We start from the raw sequence: 21,025 nt of genomic DNA, 5'->3' as shown, positions 1-21,025 counted from the left end.
AACAGACGTTTATTGAGGTAAGATCCATTTACCCTGATGTATCCAGGAGAACCGAAAAAGTGCTGCGGAAGCGGCTGGTATAGTAGCGTCATTTGCCTACATTTCCACTTCAGATGGGGTCGGTGGGGCGGGGTCAACGCTCTTCCTGTGCAGTTAGCCCCCATCCCATGTTGGGCCTAGTGCCAGTGGGAATTCCGGATCCGGCCTTTCAAACGCTGGCCCCGGGGGGTTTACTTTGAACTTCCCGCCTGTGGAAGACGCGCACTTCCCTCTTTGTAGACTTAACCACCCTCTATCAGCGCGATTCAAAGTGCCACCTGGAGGCAGTTGTGTGTCTGCACAGTTTGTCATCCGTCGGTTTACCGCAGGTGCACAATTATCCATTTCCTCTCTCCTCCTTTCAGATACATGTGTACTAGACAACCCGGTCGGCTAATGCACCTGTTGCAAAAATCTGCAACTGGTTTTACTCACGGTTGTCTTTCCGCTGAGGTCGATCAACACTTTCCTTAACGTTGTGTTTTAATAGCACCTGTTGTTGTGTAGGCTGTGCAAAATTCCATAGTATTTTAAGATGTATGATTAGGGTACTGTACATGTTGGGCAGAAACGATTGGAGTTCAGTGGTCAGAGAAGGGAACACCTCTAGTCGGGTCTCTTCATGTTCCTCGCTCTTGGGGAGGTCTTGTGACGCGAATTCATCTATACGAAATACTGAGACAGGTATCGAGCAAGCCCCCCATTTCTCCGTCCTAAATGCCTGAATTAAGTACTTACAATGGCGAGAACATAGCACTTCATACTTATTTTCGAAGATAAGAAAAAGTATTTTTGTTGTTCAGTCTTCCAATCTGAAGGACTACATAGTGTAAATACTTTGGATCAACAAAAATATAAAATTAAAGTTATGGTTAAATTGTTATTGTAGCAACTACTGTGGTTAAGGATAGGGTCAGAGATCGTAGAAGTGTCAAGTGTTGCTGGTGTCCAACATTGGTCCCCCGGGCTAGATCCATGTCACTTTGTGAGGAGAAACATGAATTATGAGATTTAGGTTAGATGTACATACATTTATCCCATGCGGATATCTGGAAATTCTGTAATGTATTCAGCCAGCGCTGGACACCCAAGCACTTTTATATTCAACCCAACCTCTGCCCTACCCCAGCTCAACTTCTTAATCGATTTTGGCCCTGGTAATCAGTGGGCTACTTAAGCAATATATGTACAGCAATTCAGATCGAAATGAATTTACAGTTTGAAAATGTGAGGAGCCTGCCTTATTCTGCACCTCTAGGCCTAATTTTCTATCCACTGTTTGTAATACTTCAAAATCCAATGCTGAGTTTAGTTTGTTTATTTAAAATGTGAAGTAATGGAAACCCAACTTTGAAACTCCAAGCAACACAAACCAACAACGCATAAAAAAGAAGAAATACAACCCCCCTACTGTAAATACCTCATCAGTAAATGTATCTGGCAACAATCATAAGATGTCAAGAGAATTAACTGAAACATTCAGGAGCTTGGGATTTGCTCCAATATCTACAGAATATGTTGTTAAAGCCTCTTTATAGACAGGAGCAGTCAGAAATAAATCAGAGGCTTGTTACGCCAATCCGACAACTGTCAACTAATTATTACAAAATTTATTGCCACAATTCAACAACACTCGATGTGCTTCTCAAATAGATCTAGCTAATATCTTATGTAACTTCACATATTTGTAATACTATCAAGTTGCCCAAAAACTTAGCGCTTTAGTAATAAAACCTTTTGAAACAGAATTTCTTCTTTTAAGGAATGCTTGGTGTTGTACCATATTGTAGGGGTGGGCGGAACTTGCGTAGTCGCGTTACGCAAAGTTCAGCGAAATGGTAAAAAATCTCTGCGAGCTACGCAGAATTCTGCTACCATGCGGAATCGCTTGTTCCACCCGTTCGTGATGCGTTTTTCCTGTTCGGGGACGCTGTTTGTGTGCTCGGGGGGGGGGGGGGGAAATCTCGCGAACTTGCCAATGCGGTCGCTAATTGGAGAGGCCATCTTGTTTCACTTGTCCCGCCCGCTCGCGATGCGTGTTTCCTGTTCGTGAACGCGGATGTCCGATGGCGCGTCCGACTGACGTGTTCGCGATCACACACGCTCGTGGGATCTCGTGGCGCAAGTGAACGGATAGAAAAACTCGTCGGGGAATGCAGGGATCCCGGTAAGTCGCTCCCGCGTGCGCGAACATGCATTTTGAAAGCGCGAACAAGGGAAAAAATTCTGCTGCGCTGCGGATCGCGGAATTTACCGTCCAGGCCTACCATATTGTCATACAACATATTTTATTCAGACAGTGTATGACATTGAGCAACTATAAAGGTCCCGTTCTCTATTACTAAGACCAAAACTGCAAATGTACTCCCCATCAACCCTGATTGTAACAGCAAGCAACAGACCAGGCCAGGGTCAAGCATCTGAAACCAAACGTACCTGTCTACCGCCTCCCCAGCAGAGAGTTTAACTGCTAGCATGTGTTAATAATAAGCCCAGTACCAGTTTTGTTTATACCTCTGGGGATTTCCCGGCAGGCTGGCCACCAGGGTTGAACTGGTACAGAAAATAGGCCTGGGCACCAATAATAAAAGTGGCTACATGAGTGAGTAATATACCTAAAAAAAAGTTGCACATGTTTGGAAATTGGGGCTGTTTTAAACGTGTAAAGACACGCTGTATAACTGTTTAGCAAGGTATGGAAAACTGCATGGATTCGACATTTTTGCAGGCAATCAACAGTAAAAACCGAACCAGGAGATCATAAAACAAACCCACAAACAGCCAAAACACCGACCCATCCACTGACCTGTCAGACCAACCCATCAGGCACTGCCTGATTGGTGGATCGGCCAGTCCGAACTAGCTGGCCGCCTCAGCTGACAAACTTTAAAAAAATGTACAGATAAACTGAATCCCATTTATGTCCCTCTGAATCCTCTATTAACATTTTTCCAATTGGTTAGCTTGTTTTGGTTCTTATTTTGTGTTCTAGTACAGTATTACAGATTTGCTAATCTGAATTAATGCAATCTGTTTCTCTTGCAGGACTTGTAGCAGCTCTGACGCATGCGCTGGACAACACAACCAACACAAATACCACGTCAGAGCACAGTGGTGAGTTTCTAATTTAAAACTTAGTGGCTACTACTGAGTTTTATCATGACTGAATTATTTCTGTGGGTCCATATGCCAACCAAATCTTGGAGGGGTGCTCAGTGAGATGAAAAAAGGCTTAAGGTTTGCATCCTTTGCCTGTCAATATGTTGGCTAATAGCTTCAGTTATTTATAGAGCTTGGAAGTGGCAGAAGTGTAGCATAAAGCGCTAAATAAACGTGCAAGGTAATGTGTCATGGTTGCAGAAGTAGACTCGGCTTTAAAATCAGGAAATGGTTCCACCGTCTGCTGTCTCTGAAAGACTAGTAGACGTAGAAATGTGTGTCACATGTCAGGCAGATCTCTTATTGTCATGGTAGCAATAACATGCTTTGCTGGTGGGGGGGTTCACTCGAGGCAGAGTATGGGGGTTAGAAGGGAAATATATACTTTTTTTGTATTCCCCCGCTGGCTTTCCAGAATAGGCCTTTGGTCATGCGTAACGCCTTTTCTGACGAAATGTCCACTCTAGTTATGATAGCTCAGTTGGTTCATGTACTTGCTGTGGAAAAAGATGTGAAATCTGATGCCCACTTTATTAGACCCTAATGGGGTAGACGTATTCAATACCACTGAGTGAGAAGATGGCAAATCCTTTAACCACACTTATGCGTACAGAAAGTGAAAACTCCTTTGTTATTCTCTAAGTACTATTAAATGGACCTGTGCCTAGCAGAGGTAGCCTCATAGCGCTTAAAACAATTTTTTTTATTACTATTCATCTTAATGACACTCCTTTCTATCTGAGCTGGAATTAATGAACGCCCGACTCAAAACGCCAAGATTTAAACATGCTTCCTGCATTGATCCCTCTTGCAGGCATATTCATTCGTTCGGATAAGCCATAGTCGTTCCACCCACATAGAGTGCTTTAAACTGAGGCCAAGACAGGGGCCTGGATTTTCCTCGATGCCACTAATGTGACTTTGACATGGTCAAACGTCTGACATTAGCAGGGATTTTTCCTGTGATGGGCAGGAGTGAGGCGATGCTGTGCCCAGCAGGTAAGCCTGGTCTGGGCAATATAAAGGATGCTTGTGCCAGGTGCTTGTGGTAAATGGTCACTGGCAAAGGAGGGGTGGAGGCGCTCTTCATAATGAGTGTGTAAATGAGGTATCATCCAGGAGGATGGGTGTAGGCTAAAATGCTCATGGATGGTACCAGTTCCATTATTAATAAAAGGTTTTTACATAGCACTTCACACCACACTTGTGTCTCGAAGCGAACAGATGTTAATCTTGCCTATTTCAGCCTGATACCTCGTGACTTGCAGGTGACTGCAGAAGGGAGGGTGAACTCGCTGTGCATTAATCCCAGGATAGGGCTGCTCCCAGACCGTGGGACACAGCGCAGCTTTTGCCCAAGGAGCTCGGCCCATGCCAACTCGTGCGCCATCAAATGAGTGATGGCAGACACTTCAAAGTCGCAGAGTAATGTTGTGCTGTTCTCGCCTTTGTTTGCTTTGTGCCCTCTCACAGAGGCTAGAAGGATTTCTGTTATTTGCAATTTTAGCGAGCCGTAGTAATGGCCCACCTGGACTATTGTAACATCGTCTATAAAGTACCTATTAAACATGCCAAGTACACAAACCACTCGGCCAGCAGCAGCGTGCCAGCAAGATAGCTCAGTGGGTTAATACACGCCTTTGATTTTTAAAGTGATGTGAAAGCTGCAAGTCAATTCTGGCAAGGGAGACTCGGTCTTGCATCCTAGCAAAATCTGCAAAAGGAATACCATTTACATGTGGTAATTGCAATATTGGACTCTTATAGCGCTTATAAATAACAGTAGTATCGTATCAAACGCTATATACAGGGCCACTGTAATTATGCGATTTTGCAACCGCAACCTTTTTCACATAGATATGGATTTGCCACAAAATCTGTCATCTGCACAACCTGCAGATTTAAAGAAAATAAATGTTTCTAGCTCAAACCAATCAATTGTTACTAAAACATGGCGAAGTGTTAGCGCGCAGTGGACAGCCCTTCACAACGGTTAACTTGTCATCTTTGAGTTAATTATTGGTACCATTTTGACAAACCAATATAGAAATAAGTTGATCTCTTTCCCCAGACAGTATAACAATGTATAAAAGTCATAAAATGGTTATTACTATTTAAAAAAACTTGCCGCATTATGCCATATCATTTCCCCGCATAATTTCCCTTTTCTTGCCCCCTAATTTACTCAACCTTGCCTCATAATTTGGTGCTGCCCTGCTGCAAAATTCCACTGTCTCTGGATATCTAAAAAAACAAGTTACTATTGGTTACTAAAATGTACTGCCCCTGCTTAAAAGGAGTGCTTGCTTTCTGTCTGGGGATAGAAGGCAGTTTAAGGCTCTTTGCGTTGCCCACATTGTGTGGTGCGGTCAACACAGCGGCTATAGAGTGTCCACACCATATGACCTGACCACCCACCTAAGGCCTATGCCTTACAACCCACAAGCAGGCCAGGCACGGCACTCGCAGTGCTCTTCTCACTGGATTCTCTCACTCCCCCATCACAGATTTAGGATTTTGGGGGGAGGTGAACACTGAGGTGTTGTCATCATCATCCTATCCAGTAAACTCTAGGAACAAGGCAGGAAACTATGGCAACTTTAATCAGCAACCTTCCATGGACATCATTTAGGGGTCACCAGGGGTTGCAGCTGTAACCCCTGGCTTGCTGCTTGCTACCTCTGGCACTGATTTTGCGACCCACCTGGCCTCCGAGCTGTCAAAATCAGGGGCAGCTCTTCCTAATAGACGGTCGTTGGAGTTCCACTTGCCTTGTTTCAGTCAATTTTTTAATTATATAAATAGTGAATAATACTATTCACTATTAGTGTAATAAAAAATGAGTACATTAGCTGGAATATGACCCTTCCTGGAATCTAAGGTAAGTAAAAAATGCTGCTAAATGTATGTTGCATGCATGCTTGCGCGTGTTTATGTGCACGAGAGTCTGTGAATGTGTTAGTATGTGTAAGCATGTGTGTGTGAGTCAAAGTAAAGGTCAAATGGCGTGCAATGTCACTTCCATTTGGCATTTTGATGAATTGACGTCCATGCTTCTTCCCTCTCACTCCCCATTGGGAGCACTGCAAGTGGTTTGCAGACAGTGCGAGCAGCAGTGCTTAATTTCTGCTGGTGGTTGCAGGTGGTGGGCACCGGTGGTGCCAAAGGCAGAAGTGTTGATTACTGAAGCTGCCTAGCGTTCATGCCACCCGATTCCGCTTTCTTCCACCATCCTGCATCTTCATTTCACTCTGTCAAATTCTACCGCTACTTACTCCCTTTGTCGAAGATACTTACTCCCTATGTCACAGTTTCTGTACCTTTTTCCCTCTCTTATCTCCCTCTTCTGCTCTCGGTCACAGTTTGCAGGAAAAAAGTACGTTCCGGTGCCAAAAATTGGGTACTGTGGCCCATCAAATACAGCCGCATAAATAAATTAGGCACTGTGCCAGTATTACTTGCTTAAAGTACTTTCAAATGAACCATGTACAGTTGATATTTTTAACACATTTTGGAGGAGAGTTTCCAACTCCGCTGTAAAGTAGTCATTAAGCCCTATAGAGCTGTGACCAGTGTTTTCGGCCTAGTGTGCAGGGCTGTGGCCTGCCACGGAGAGTAAGACCTATGTCCAAACCTGTCATTGAAAGGCAAATAAAAAATACAAATGTGTGGTTTGCTGCTGCAAGGGTTTTCAACCCCTGCCACTGGATGCACCCTGCCCTGAAAAGAAGCATTCATTTATGTATTTACGTAGGTTTCCCTTTCACCTCCCCTCTGACCCTTTCACTTCTGGGGGCTTTCAAGGATTTTACAGGCCAGATAAATCATGCATTTGGCTGGAGGCCGAGTTCAGGGAGGGTGCGGTGCGAGAAGAGCAGGAACGCAGCTCTCATTAGTGTAGCAGGTGCAGTGGCACCGGGGCCCAGAGGTTTTAAGTGAATACTGCACCCACAATATGGCTATACAGAGGCGCAACCAGAGCCAAATTTCGGGGGGGCTAACCAAAAATTTCGGGGGGGGGGGGGGCTGAATCTTTAAACAGTAGGCAGAGTGGCGCTGATTTCGGGGGTGGGGGGGGCTGAATCTAGGCAGAGTGGAGCTGCATGGGCTCTTAGAAGGGGTGAAACAACAGCGAGGCCTCATTAACATGCAAATGGTCTTTTTAAAGACCTGTGAAGTGCTCGGGCGCGGCCTTTGTGTCTGTCCGGGAAGCGGTCTCATCCCGGGCTGCCACACACGAGGGGGGGGGGGGGGGCTGAAGCCCTTTGAGTTAAATGGGTGTTGCGCGCCTGTGGCTATATGTTACTGTCCAGCCAGAGCGCATGCCCATTGTCATTGCATGCAGTGTTTTAAATGGGCCGGTACTCACCGGTACTGAGCACCGGCACTTCCGAACGGCACTTCTCTGTAGCCAGGGAGAGTACCGGTACCCCGATCCAGGGCACGGCAGTCTCGGTTTCTCTGCTCCAGTGCAGGGCAGAGGCCGCTCTGCCTCCGAGGAGCTTGTAATCACCTTGACTTAAGCATCCTTTTACAGAGTTGCTGGTGAAAATCCCAGCAGCGCCCCTTTCATTGTCCCCAAACAGCAGGGGGTGAGAGGGTTTGTGTCACACTGGGATTAACAGGGCAGGGTCTCTAGACAGACCCTGCACTGTCAATCAGGTGCGCAGCGACCATTCGGGAGAAAGTGCCATCATGACTTTCATTTTGTGCTATAAATGAATGTGTGTTTTTTTTACATAAACAGATTTCTCATGCGTTTTAATATGTGCTGCAACTGGTACAGAAGTCTATGTATGATGTTATTTTGCCCGAAGCCCCACCCCTAGCCCCGCCCACTTGCCACACCTCTATTTTAATGAGTACCTGCACTTAATGTTCCCCATTTAAAGCACTGATTGCATGTGCCAGGGTCCAGGGCACCTTTGCTAAGCTATCGGAGAGGTGGGCACGATGCCAATCCTGCACTAAACTCTATTGCATAACACAGGTGGAGAGTTAAATGCTTGAGGGGATTCTGGGATTAGCCGCTCCGCAGCGTGGTCTCTCCTTGGCAGCAGCTCTCAGAATCGCCAAAGAGCGCCGGGGCCAGAGAATTGGATCAAAACCAGAGCGAAGGGCAATTGCGTAAGATCTCCACAGAGGTATAAAAAAGGCACACTAGGTGAAAAGGCCAGGGTAGGGCGGGAGAATCGAGCAGGCCGGGGAGATGAGCAGTTAGTGCTCCAACGTGCAGGGCCCGTATGTCCCCAAAGGCCCGGTTGTTCAGGGACAGGGTGTGTGTTCTAGTAATCGGGTTGCTGCAAAGAGAAGTTAAGTGACTGGGTGAGGTGACTCAGGTGCTGCACCTCCAATAGGAGGGTCCAGCATGTCTCCAGGATGGCCATATCCATGCCAAATGTGCAAGATAACAAATATTTATATACATGAAATCCAGTTAGAATATTTTATAAATATATATATATATATAATTATTGTATTTATATTCACACTTGGAGCAGAGGTTCCCAATATAGGCCATGGACGGCCAAATCTATCCCCATATTTTCAGCATAACCACTGATTTTAAAACTACTCCAATGTATGTTAATTGTATGTGCATTCACATATTGTTGTGTACATTTATATGGTATAGGGATTTCCATACCCCTTGCAAGGCCTTAACTGCTTTCTCGGTGGTCTGATTCCTCATTTTTGCATCTGGCACTTGTCAAGATCTTTTTATTTTACTAAAATTGTAATCTACTTATTTTGGCTTTTAGCCACTCCTTTCATGTCTTGGTATGTGTCATTTACATGTTTATTCCACCCACTGGGCCATATAGCATGGCACGGCGGGTCACCCAACTTCCCCCATTGACTAGTTTCACTATGAGTGACAGCATTTTACTCTTTCACAAGGCTGCTGCTAGGGCAACTTGTTCTTTTTGAGATCCGAACATATATTTTTGTTTTAGACGTGTTTTTTTACTATTGGCAAGTGTTCAGCAACTCCATCAACAACGTTTTAAAACAAAGTATGACAAAACAAAAGAAGCATTGACAAAGCCAAAAGGCAGCAGTCAATGCAAACCTGGGAACCTCCATGTAAACCCCTAATTAATAACGCCAGGTCCTACCTAATCATGGGTTTCATCTAGCGGACGTTGGAAAAGGCCCCTTCCACTGTTTACGCGTTGGCTCACACGGGACACCTGGGCCCCCTAGAATGGCAGGAAACCGGAAATGAGCACGTGCCCAACATGTGTCATACACTGTAAAGGCTCCAGACGCTCCCTTGGGCCATGTTGGTACAATGTTACTGTGAAAACATAATGGTAGATGAAGTGTTAACAGCTGCCGGCTGTGGGGGGGCAAACCCTACCCTTATTTTGAGTCACTCGCTGCGTTGGAGGGCAGAGGCAGCCAGCCTATCGGGAAAGCAGGAGGTTTCCCGACAGGGCGGCGGCTTTTGACGGCCAGTAGGTTTGGGGCAAGGCCGATCACATGTCTGGATGAGGCACATGACTGGTATAAGCTCCCATGAAATGCTAGAGGCTGAACAGGACAGTTCAAGAAAGGCAGGGGGTGCCAATGTGCGGTGTCCATCTCTGCCATCCACCATTGTGCAGGTGCCGCAACCGTGGGGGACGGGGCCCATACCCTTCTTGCACACATGAGACAAATCAAATGTGTGACTAGAAACGCCGTGCGCGCGGTTGATACGCATGGGCTGTGGAGCTGAATGGCCTAAATAATCGCACCCTACCCATGGTGTGGCGGTCGGCCAAACACCACCCCCTCCGTAGGAAGCCAGCCAGACGCCAAGGGTTGATATCTAATTGACTTTAAGTAGCGGTTCTTACTTCTAAGCCCCTAAGACTCGGAAGGGACCAGGGAGGAAGATTGCGTCACTGTTACTCAATACCTGCACAACGCCCGGGATTAGGCAGCCGCCACCTACACGCGCTCGGGACCGCGACGTAGCGGCCGCGCGCCGGGAATGCTGAGGGCAGGCGGTGAGCGCGAGCCTCCAAGGACAGAAACGAGTGAGGGGAGAGGATGTGGCGTTGCGGCCAGAACTACCGATTTTGGATTTTGGGAACCAGGTTACAGTCTCGGCGCGGCCTCCGCACCCTGTGATTCTGAGCAAATAATTTAATCTCACAGTGCCTAATAAATAAATGTGACCTTTTTTTTAATGTAACTGGTGTTCATGTAAAGGGCTCCAGTACCTTCGGGTCGAGCTCGCGCTACGTAAAAAAAGTGCAAAAAAGCCGAATAATGAAAGGTCAACTCACTACCCTGCCTGACAAGAAATTCCACCTTGGAATCCAGGCTCAGTGACCCTACCCGCCTGCACTCTTTGTTTCCTTTTCCCCTAAGGCTATACCGTCATCTAATTGAAAAAGTGCGGATCAATAACAAAGCCACCCTCTCTTATATGGAGGTGGGAATTCCCTCTAAGCCTTTCTCTTGCTTAATTGGCGATGGAATTTGCTCCGTCTTCCTCAAAATCGGTCCTCCCCTGCCACAGGCCAGGCCACCACTACACCCTCTGGTGTACCTCCCCCTCGCCACCACCACCGCCTTTGATCCTTTGAATATTACCACGTCTAACGAACCTAAAACAATAAAACACCATGAAGCAGGCACAGGTATTCCGATCGGATAATTTGTGGGACATTGACAATTTTAAATTACCCCATGACCGTTTTAAATGACCCCACCCCAATCCTGATTTACCCTGAAGTCGTTCCTAAAGAAAAAAGACCACCGTGCGAACAATGCCTGCATAGAAAATGTTCATCCTCTCTGCAGATCACATGGAGAGTCCATGCTGGGGCAAAGATTCCTTAGAGTTGCCCCTGCAACCCCATCCAACACAGATCTTAAAGGACCAGCGACTTTGACTCCAGTGCACAACTTGCTGGTCACAGCATGCAACATCCCTGCGCTGATTAGAACTCGAGAGACTGTAGTGCGGACTAGAGGCTGTGAGATTGATGTTTGTGGTAGATGAGGTTACGGGTGTGGGAGGGTGTAATCGTCAACTGTGTGATTACACTGAGTGTTTGAGATGGTGCCTGGAATTGCTCCTGTGCTCATAGCCACCACGAGGCCCACTCTCCTGCGTGTGCCCTGCCCATAGGCCAGAATAGATGTGGTCCCTGGTAGCCTTCCGAGATTTTCCTCCCAGCTTTGTGCTGGCAAAACTCGCATGCAGTGTGGAAGTGCACCATAGAATGATGCTTCACCAGCCCTGCAGGGCAGATGAGCTAGCGCGGTAGTTCAGTGGTCAATCACCAACAATTGTAGTTGTGTAGGAGCACACACTTCACTCCTGTGTGCTATAGACGTTGGTTGCAGATCCGAAGCTCTGACACTGAATCTCAGTCCACTGACCAGACGGCCTTTGGGCGAACAGTTTTACAGACCACAGATGAGAACAGCACATGGGAAGCAATGGAACAAAAGTATGCTACAATGAAAACCTATAGCATTGCTCTAGAAGTGATGCAGTAACTTGGGGGCTTCAACTATGCACAGAAAGGTGAAATAGTTCAAGAATTAAGGGATCTTCCACCCAGAGTGCTGGTGTAAGCGACACCACATCCTGAAATCTCACCCCAAGCTGCTGAAAAAGTTCATAAGGCATGCAGAGGTCCTGTTCTGTTCTGTTCAAACCTGGCACAACCCCGACCCCACACAAACCTCACATGTAAGCATTCATCTCACCCCTACTACTTTCCTTCTCGCATTCCATGACCCTTTATTTAGTTGGATGGAGAGCCACATCGTCGTTGTTGTTGGGTTTTAGTGGTGCGTATAATGTAAACAACTCCTTGTGGTCATGAATGGGTTTGGCAAGTTTGGTCTAGTATTTTATATATACTATATTTACTGTTATGAAAATGACAATTGAAAAGAGTCCTAGCTTGTATAATTTTCCACAAGTGTGTAAAACAGTGACCCTGGATACCCTTCGGTGTGGAGACTGGAGATTCGGTCCGTGGAAACCATTGTTATATAGTTGCCAATCTTCCAGTTGTGAGGTGCTTTGTGTATCCACGATTTAGTGGTTGCCCAAACTTATCTTTTTAAAAATTAGTGCTTGCTGCTGGAAGCAGGGCCTGCCTGGCCGTAGAGTGCACCAGGCGTTTCCCGGGCCGGTATTGGTGCCGTGGGGGCCGGTTTAGTCACTGGGGGCCGGTTTTGCAGCAATATCTGCCCCCTGTAACAAAAGCAGGAGCGTGCTTCTTAATACCTATACCCCTGCTCCCAGGGCCGGTCGAGCAGGGCTGGTTGCTGTTCCCAGTCCGGCACTGGCTGGAGGGTGTACTGGTTATAGGTGGGCAGAACTCGCAGAGTTTTACTTTGTGGATTTCCGCAACGTTAAATGAAAACTCCACACGATTCTGCAGAGTTCTGTAAACTGGTGGAAATCGGCACATTGCGCAGCCCACACTTATCTTTTGTGCCGGGAGCTTGTTCCACACTGAGAAATCCGAGTGAACGGCACCACGCGGCACTCGAGGGCATCTTCTTGAGTTGGTTTTGCTGCTGCTCTGGTAGATTTTCTACTCTAGCAGCAGCAGCGTACTCACCGTGAACAGTAGCGACTGCCCACAACCGCCCATAGTAGGGAAATCTCATCAGGTGCCCTCCTAGCACCTGAGAATCACACTAGGGGACGCCAATTCTTGATCACACTTGCCAACTTACTGTTGGCAAGCTGCGCACAAGAAAAAACTCTGCCATGCAGCGGTTGGTGGAATTTGCCTAGAACACCATGTTACACAGTGGCCAAGACTCTGCCAGGGGAGCGGAATTCATCGCTCACTCCTGGTATTAGTACGATTTTTTTTTTAAAGAGACGTGAACGTTGGCATTTCAACAGTGACTTATACACTAATGCATGCAATGGTCTGCTCTGCTCCCGATTGAGAAACCCATCCCACCCCTGGGCGGTGGTGGCAGCTATGCCCTCGTCCCCAACGTGTGAATAATAAAATACCCCATTTAGAGAGCCCTGCTCATGCACGCTGTTTGCGCCCCCAAGGGCCCAATTCAGTGTTTCACTTCCGGTTCGAGCGGAAGCCGAAGGACAAATAGATGATGCCTGCCTTTCATGTGCACCTGGCCCTTGAAGTCCTAACGTCTCCTGGTGCGCAGGCAGCTGGCGGGGTCGCGCGAGGCGGGTCACTGTCCGGGTTTTATGGATAACCGTGGAAAGAACAGGTAGTATCTCCGCAATATGGCGGCGCGCTTTGAAGTCAGCGGTTGCCCTTTGATCCGCAGGCATACAGGTAAATAAATCCTCCCGTCCCTCCCTCGCTCTCCAACACGCAATCTGTTTGCTTTGGAGTTCGCTGCTCCTCGAAGGTGAACTCCCAGGAGAAGCTTCCAAGTGATTAACTGGTCGGCAGCCAAGTTAAACGTGACACGAAGGGCTTCTGAGGAGAAAAATGTTCTAGCCACTTATGTCTGCGAGCTCCAAACCATGACATGGTTTAAGATGCATGGGTCGAGGGACCGAAGATCTTCTACACAGTAAGAATAATTCACAAACTTGTGTGCAAAATACAATTTATTGGGAGCGATTCCAGATCTAGGCAACCCAAATTCGAATTGCCAGTCCTTCCGACTTCCCCTTATCCTTTTTGACTCCCTGTATCACACTTAGCACGTTGTCTATGACACAAAATAACAAAAAATATGGAAAACGTTGGCTGAAGTAAGTAAATGTGATATTACTTCCGGGACGCAGGCCTGACTAATGCGAAATCGGGAGATTTGACCAGCCCATGGTCCCGATCCTCTGCAGAGTCCGTGGGCCTGGGCAGAGTCAGCAGGGCCAGCTTGAGTGCTGGTGGCGCCCTGTGCGATAATGTTTGTTGGCGCCCCCCCCCAATGACCACCTCCACCACGGATTCTCTCACTAGCACCCTTTAACAGTGACCAAGTCACCATAACCACACTCTCTCAGATGCATTGAATTAGTTATATAGCGCCACTCATACCAGTGTAGGGTGTCCGAGCACTTTGCATTAAAACACACACATGACACATTGACAATCAATCATAGGTGTGTAAATCTGTGTATAAGAAATGAATGATACATAAGCCAAAGGACTGAAAGTGTAGGAGTCACATGTCATCCATACTGGTACAGTATAGTTTAAGAGTGCTTGGTGTGGAGAAGCACAAACGCAGAGTCGAAAAAGAAACCGCATAGTTGGGAGTTTTCTTTAATAATAAGAATTGATTTCTAGCCAAATTAACCCTTTTTGCAACATTAATCAATGTTCTAATGTATATTTTGCAGTGTGTATGCAGTTCTGGGATGAAAGTTAATAGCTCACTATTCTATATTAGGACTTTAAGTTATAAATTGCAAGTAACAAAAGGATGTCTCTTTTGAAAGCAGTAATCTGCTGATCTGTTTACATCATATGCACTCTGTAATCTGCATGGTACAGGTTCTTTGCAGCAGGCATATTAACCCTCTGCACTAACTTCACCTAAGTCAAAACCTCAACATTACAAAACACTGATCTCTCTTCAGGAAGATAATTAATCACACGAGTTTTCTTGACATTTATGTGAGGCCTGGTATTTGCAGGCGGAAAGAAACGCTGCAGCAGGCGCTTCAAAAGCTTAGTAAACTTTCAAACACGGCGCCCCCAGGAAGCCAGCATCCGGGGCAGTGGCACCGGCCGCACCGCCCTAAAGCCGGCCCTGAGAGTCAGTCACATATGAGGGCCGCCTCTGAACAGCATAATGTGTTCTACTGTGAGGCTTGGCCAGAAGGATGTTGCCCTTGCATCGAGGCATGTTGAGAAGTGTTTTGGTGTTGCATGTATGACCGAAAGGTGTCTTCAGTGCTTACAGAATGACAGAAAAGATTGGCTAAATGCGCGCGCAGTTTACACTAGCTGGCTGCTCCTCTTCGGGTACCATCTGGGACTTTTGGGGATGGCTATCTCTTCAGCCCATGCCCTGAATGCAGCTGGACAGACTTCCCTTTTACAACTTGTTGCTGTATCCAAATAATCTGTCATGATTTATACTTGACAACAGTGGTGTAACGCAAAACGATGCCCCCTCCCTGCAGGATGCGATAAAGGGCCCCCGAGTCTCCCATTAAATGGCTCACTAATATTCATTGTCCTTGGGCAGAATGGGTGCCCAGTCCATGTTAGGGCCCCCTGAAGGTTTGCGTCCCCCCAGCGCCTCAGGGTCTGGTTACGCCCGTGGTGGACGAGAGTTGGACCAGCAGGGATGGATTTTAAAGTCATTCAAGCTGCATAGCTGCCAGGCTTCCCAGGTTCATGTGATATGCTGCTCCAGTCCGGGGTTTTCCTTTGATTCTGGGACTTGTAGTTTTTTTTATAACGGAATTAACAGAACTACAAGCCCCAGAATTCAAATAAAAACCTGGACTGGAGCTGCACATCACACATGGACGTTGGATACTTGACAGGACTGAAGTTGTCACACGTTTATGTGTGTACTCGGTGGTAATCGGGCCCGTCTATTCCCAGATCCTTCTTCTGTGGCCCTGCGCATATTTCTAGTGACACCAAACACAATAATAGTTCGTTTTTTGTTTTTAATCTAGCGCTTCCTTTCGCCGTTTTTCCGTCTCTGGAATGACAACATCCCACAAAGCGGCTGCCCACTTCTCCAGCTAAGATGACGTTGTAGGGACCAGTTAAGGCCGAGAGTCCACGGAATATGGAGCGGAGTGCCAAGATGCCCTCATAGAACCGGTTGAATTGAGATTTATTTATGAGTGGGGGGGGGGGCTTTAAATCGGAGCCAAAGGGGGAGCAGCGCCAAGTAAGCAAACACTCAGCTGGCGCCGGCGCTGCTGGGTCCCATGAAGGTCCGTGTGTAGGGCCCCTCCCTCCAGGTGATGCATGGTCTGACGGGCCAGGCTGCGAACAAGGCCCAGATCTGTCTGTGGGTCCAGGGCCTGCCCGCCTCAAAGCCAATGGAAGGGGCACCTCTCACTCCACTCTGTTTGCCCAGCGGCGGCGTCGAAGAGGGTGGTTGTGCCGCTTGGAAGAGCCAAGTCTGTCAATACGGCTGCTGGCATGGGACATAAGACCTCCATTCTGGGCCGCAGGCTTCTGAAGTTCCAGCGGCTGCGGATGAAAGAGGGGGAAGTAATAAGTTGTGCTCAGAGGGTGCACTGTACACGTGTGATCTCACTGCCAACATGGAGCCAAGGAGCCCGCGCCGTTCACCCTAAGGTTGAGCGGTCGTCTAGGATTGCAAAGAGTCCTGCTCCACACGATGGCAGCTAGGGCCCCCGGGTCCTATCCAGACTGCTCAAGTCCTGTCAATGGAGGCTGGTGCTACCAGGTCTCTAGATTTACCCTTGTTTCATCGGTGATCACTCTTGCTTGTTTCAGAGTTAACACAGTTTTTGGCTCTACCAGTCCCATTGCAGGTTTTAGCCAGCAGGCTTGGAATACAGGTCCCTGCAGCGCAGTGTCCCCCCACCCTCTTTGGGTAGGCCAGCCTCTTCGGGTCCCCCATTCTGTGTAAGACAGGGGGACTCTTGGGTGCCACTCACCGGATTCTGCTGGGATGGCCATAATTCTGCATTACGTCACAGCCTATCTGGCTTTTGGACAGTGTCAGAAGGGGTAGTCCAAAAGACCGATGCGGCCTGGTATTTTGTGCCAACATGGGTGGTCTTGTACCCAAGGTGGGCTAAGTTTGCCAATAGCATAGCAAGCTCTCCCAGTGCGAGCCAGCAAAACATCTGCCTTGCCCATTGGTCACTTACTTCCCCCCCATGCGTACATTCCACCCGGTACTTCCAAAACAATGTTCTGTGAAACATGTCAAACCGCGGTTCCATGAGGTGTTCTGGCCTGCTTGTGTCCCGGTATGGCTCTTGGTGCGTGTCTGTTAACTGACTTAACCTCCGCCCTGAAGGCCGTTCAGCTACACCAGCGTGTCGATTATTCTGTAAATTCCCTTTTGAGTCCAGTTGGCCTGTGGTCAGCAGAGTTGGACTATGCTCCCTACGTCCACCTCCACCTAATATTAACCAGGGGAGCACAGGCCTCCCACTCGAAGGCCCTTCAAAACGTGATCCCTGAATCCCTCTCCCGCCCTCGTTAAACTTCTCAGGCCATAGTCCAGGGAAGTCAGGTGTCCTGCAGCGCCCCCTCTCAGTTCTTGTATTTTGTCCCCTTCCAGTCAGTGCCCTTGGCCACCACTTAGTCTTCCTTAATTTTAGAACTGGCCCTGGGCTGGGCACTCTGTCCAGGCTTAATAAAATAATAACTGCGTGTTCTACTTGCGCTTTCCACTTCAGTTCTACGGAGTTCAAAGCACTGTAAATAACCCGTGCTAAGATTATTCAGTCTGTTGTGCTTAAATTACCGACCTTGGGAAGATGGAAGCCTGAATCAGCCTGGCTGGGATCCAGATTGATGACTTGCAGATTCGTGCTCTCTTTAGCGGTAAGCACTCAAGGAGCCACCCTGGGAAAGAGGGCAGTCCTTTTAATAGTGTGTGATTCGGGTGGTGTTCTTTTTAGCAGAGGGGCAGGGTTAAACCTCGGAAGAGTTGCCAGGTTAGTGTGATGGGGCTGGGAGTGCCCACTTCTTACATGAAGAGGAAACTTGGAAGTCGTGGGAGGGTTGTGTACAACCTGGCCTACTTTGCACCGGGAGGCTCCTCCTCCCAGCGGTGCATTCATCCGTTTACTTGCATGCATGTTTAAACATTGGTGCAGAAAATAGTCTCAAATGCCACTAGCGCCCTGAGCAGGACATATATGCTCGTGATTTACACCGTCAGGTAAATAAATGACAACCGCGCACAAACGGTGTTTGCAGCCAGCCTCTTGTCAGTTTGTAAAGAGCCGTGAGTTCAGTCTCCAGCCTCTTGTCAGTTTGTAAAGAGCCGTGAGTTCAGCCTCCAGCCTCTTGTCAGTTTGTAAAGAGCCGTGAGTTCAGCCTCCAGCCTCTTGTCAGTTTGTAAAGAGCCGTGAGTTCAGTCTCCAGCCTCTTGTCAGTTTGTAAAGAGCCGTGAGTTCAGTCTCCAGCCTCTTGTCAGTTTGTAAAGAGCCGTGAGTTCAGTCTCCAGCCTCTTGTCTGGTTGTAAAGAGCCGTGAGTTCAGCCTCCAGCCTCTTGTCAGTTTGTAAAGAGCCGTGAGTTCAGTCTCCAGCCTCTTGTCAGTTTGTAAAGAGCCGTGAGTTCAGTCTCCAGCCTCTTGTCAGTTTGTAAAGAGCCGTGAGTTCAGTCTCCAGCCTCTTGTCTGGTTGTAAAGGGCCGTGAGTTCAGTCTCCAGATCGTTGTCGGGTTGTAAAGGGCTGTGAGTTCAGTCTCCAGCTCGTTGTAAAGGGCCGTGAGTTCAGTCTTCAGCCTCTTGTCGGGTTGTAAAGGGCTGTGAGTTCAGTCTCCAGCTCGTTGTCGGGTTGTAAAGGGCTGTGAGTTCAGTCTCCAGCTCGTTGTAAAGGGCCCTGAGTTCAGTCTTCAGCCTCTTGTCGGGTTGTAATGGCCGTGAGTTCAGTCTCCAGCTCGTTGTCGGGTTGTAAAGGGCTGTGAGTTCAGTCTCCAGCTCGTTGTAAAGGGCCCTGAGTTCAGTCTTCAGCCTCTTGTCGGGTTGTAATGGCCGTGAGTTCAGTCTTCAGCCTCTTGTCGGGTTGTAAAGGGCTGTGAGTTCAGTCTCCAGCTCGTTGTCGGGTTGTAAAGGGCTGTGAGTTCAGTCTCCAGCTCGTTGTAAAGGGCCCTGAGTTCAGTCTTCAGCCTCATGTCGGGTTGTAATGGCCGTGAGTTCAGTCTTCAGCCTCTTGTCGGGTTGTAAAGGGCTGTGAGTTCAGTCTCCAGCTCGTTGTAAAGGGCCCTGAGTTCAGTCTTCAGCCTCTTGTCGGGTTGTAAAGGGCTGTGAGTTCAGTCTCCAGCTCGTTGTAAAGGGCCCTGAGTTCAGTCTTCAGCCTCTTGTCGGGTTGTACATGGCCGTGAGTTCAGTCGTCGGTTGCTGCAGGTCGGTTCCCAGCCCCTCTCTTCCCAATGTAGGAACCTGGTTGCAAACCACTACATCCGACTGAATGCCTTGTTAAAAAGCTCCCAGTTTGAGATGCCACATTGTGCCTCTCGAAGCCTACGGACCTTCCCTGGTGGACACACCACAGTGGACGCAAAACTCATTATAGGGCACGAGGCCAACCACGCTGCACGCGAGTCGCCCTTACCTTTCGTAATCTTTGTCCTGGGGGGAGGGGGAGGGGGCATCATTCCTGGAAAATCCAGCTCTGATTCACATTAAAAGCGAGGTTTCCGGGCCAGTGAATAGCCCACACACATCAAGAGCTCGGCCCTTTCAGGGGCGGTATGCCAGCTGTGACCCTGCCGGTGCAGTGACGTGAATTCCTGTCACTCAAGGTGACCATCAAGAAACCCCTTGCTGCTGGACGCGCGTGCAGTGTCCGCGGCTCTGCTCCAAATGGGGAAGGTTCGTCCTCCAGTGCTCATTTCCGATCCCAGGAAGGACTTGACCCCGTTAGGTCATTTGCTCTAACTTGGTCACGGAAATCTTTTTTCAGGCCGAACACAGAATTTAGAGAACGTTCCCGGTCTGGGGCCTCTACTCCTGGTACACGGATTTACCTACTCTATTATTAATGGCCCTGCCCTTGTTATGCACTTTTGTCAGCGTGTTGACCCACTTCAATACGTCACAGGTTCTTTATAATTACAGCGTGGCTGGGGATTCGAGCGCACTGAGAGGTGAAGGTGCGCACTGGGAAAATGGACAGTTGGGCAGGGCATACGAAGACACTTGGACAGGAGCCGAACACTGGTTCAAGGAAACGCACACGAGGACACTGAGACCTGTTTAGCCACGACACACTCCGAAAGAAACACAACGGGACAGGGACAAAGAAAGACCCATACTGGGACAGGACAAGACACATGAACGCTTGGACAGAAACACAATGAGACCGGGACAGAGAAAGACCCGTACTGGGACAGGAACATACCGACATTGTTACAGACCAGACACATGCACGTTTGGACAGAAACACAATGGCACTTGGACAGGGACTCAGGGACCCGGGACAGGAATATAGGTGGGCGAGCCATTGAATGCTCAAACCAGAAGCCTGCCTCAGTTCGTGAGCCTCTTACATCCTGGAGCCCAGAGGAGCCATGCGGAAATGTGGCCTAGTGGCAACAGCTGTGATTTATGTATCATCAGACAATCTAGTTGTAACACCAGCCTTGGCTCAGCAACAAGTGACTCTGGGCAGGTCTCCTTGTGCCGAAAAAACGTGTAGGTCCGCTCTATGTGAAACTCCCAAACATAGAATATGGCCTCTGCCTATCACCCACGCTCTAATTTCATTCTATAAGAATTAAGGACCTGTTGATGTCAGAAAGACGTAGGTATCTAGTGGCTTCAATAGCACAAAGTGAAACTGGAAAATCTGAGGCGATTCCCAGCTTCCCTGCTTGACCAAGCTGATTGATCCAAGGCAAATAGTTTATTATATCGAAGCTCCTCTTTGGTCATTATCACATATGAGATCACCTTCTAATAAGTAAATGCTGAAAGTGCACTGTGCAAAAACCTCTTGTGTTTGATTTAATAGCCTATAATAGTGTTCCTTTTATAATAAGAATCCAGGCCATATATCGGGTACACATGACAGCTGTCTTACCTTTTGGCCTACTTAAAGCATTGTTATGGGGTGGCGAAGGATGGTTTTCAGTTCATCTTTATTTAAAAAAAAAATAGACTTCGCAAATAATCTGATGTACTAATGTGGGGGAGGACCTGGCCTGGCAGTTCGGTCTGGAATGATTCGATGGG

The 21,025-nt window shown here is 48.0% G+C and overlaps 1 protein-coding gene across 1 annotated transcript in view; it reads left to right on the top strand.

Moving 5' to 3' along the window:
- TGFA (transforming growth factor alpha) overlaps positions 1 to 21,025 on the top strand; it is a 58,482-nt gene that overhangs the window by 17,031 nt on the left and 20,426 nt on the right. Inside the window, exon 2 of the mRNA XM_085636230.1 lies at positions 3,085 to 3,153. Coding sequence (XP_085492356.1) covers positions 3,085 to 3,153 — 69 coding nt within the window. The remainder of the gene's footprint in view (positions 1 to 3,084; positions 3,154 to 21,025) is intronic.

This window comes from Triturus cristatus, chromosome 11, assembly GCF_964204655.1.
Source record: "Triturus cristatus chromosome 11, aTriCri1.1, whole genome shotgun sequence".
In the NCBI taxonomy this organism is placed as follows: Eukaryota; Metazoa; Chordata; class Amphibia; order Caudata; family Salamandridae; genus Triturus; species Triturus cristatus.
The sequence above is the reverse complement of the archived record's forward strand: the minus strand, read 5'-3'. Positions and strand labels throughout refer to the sequence as shown.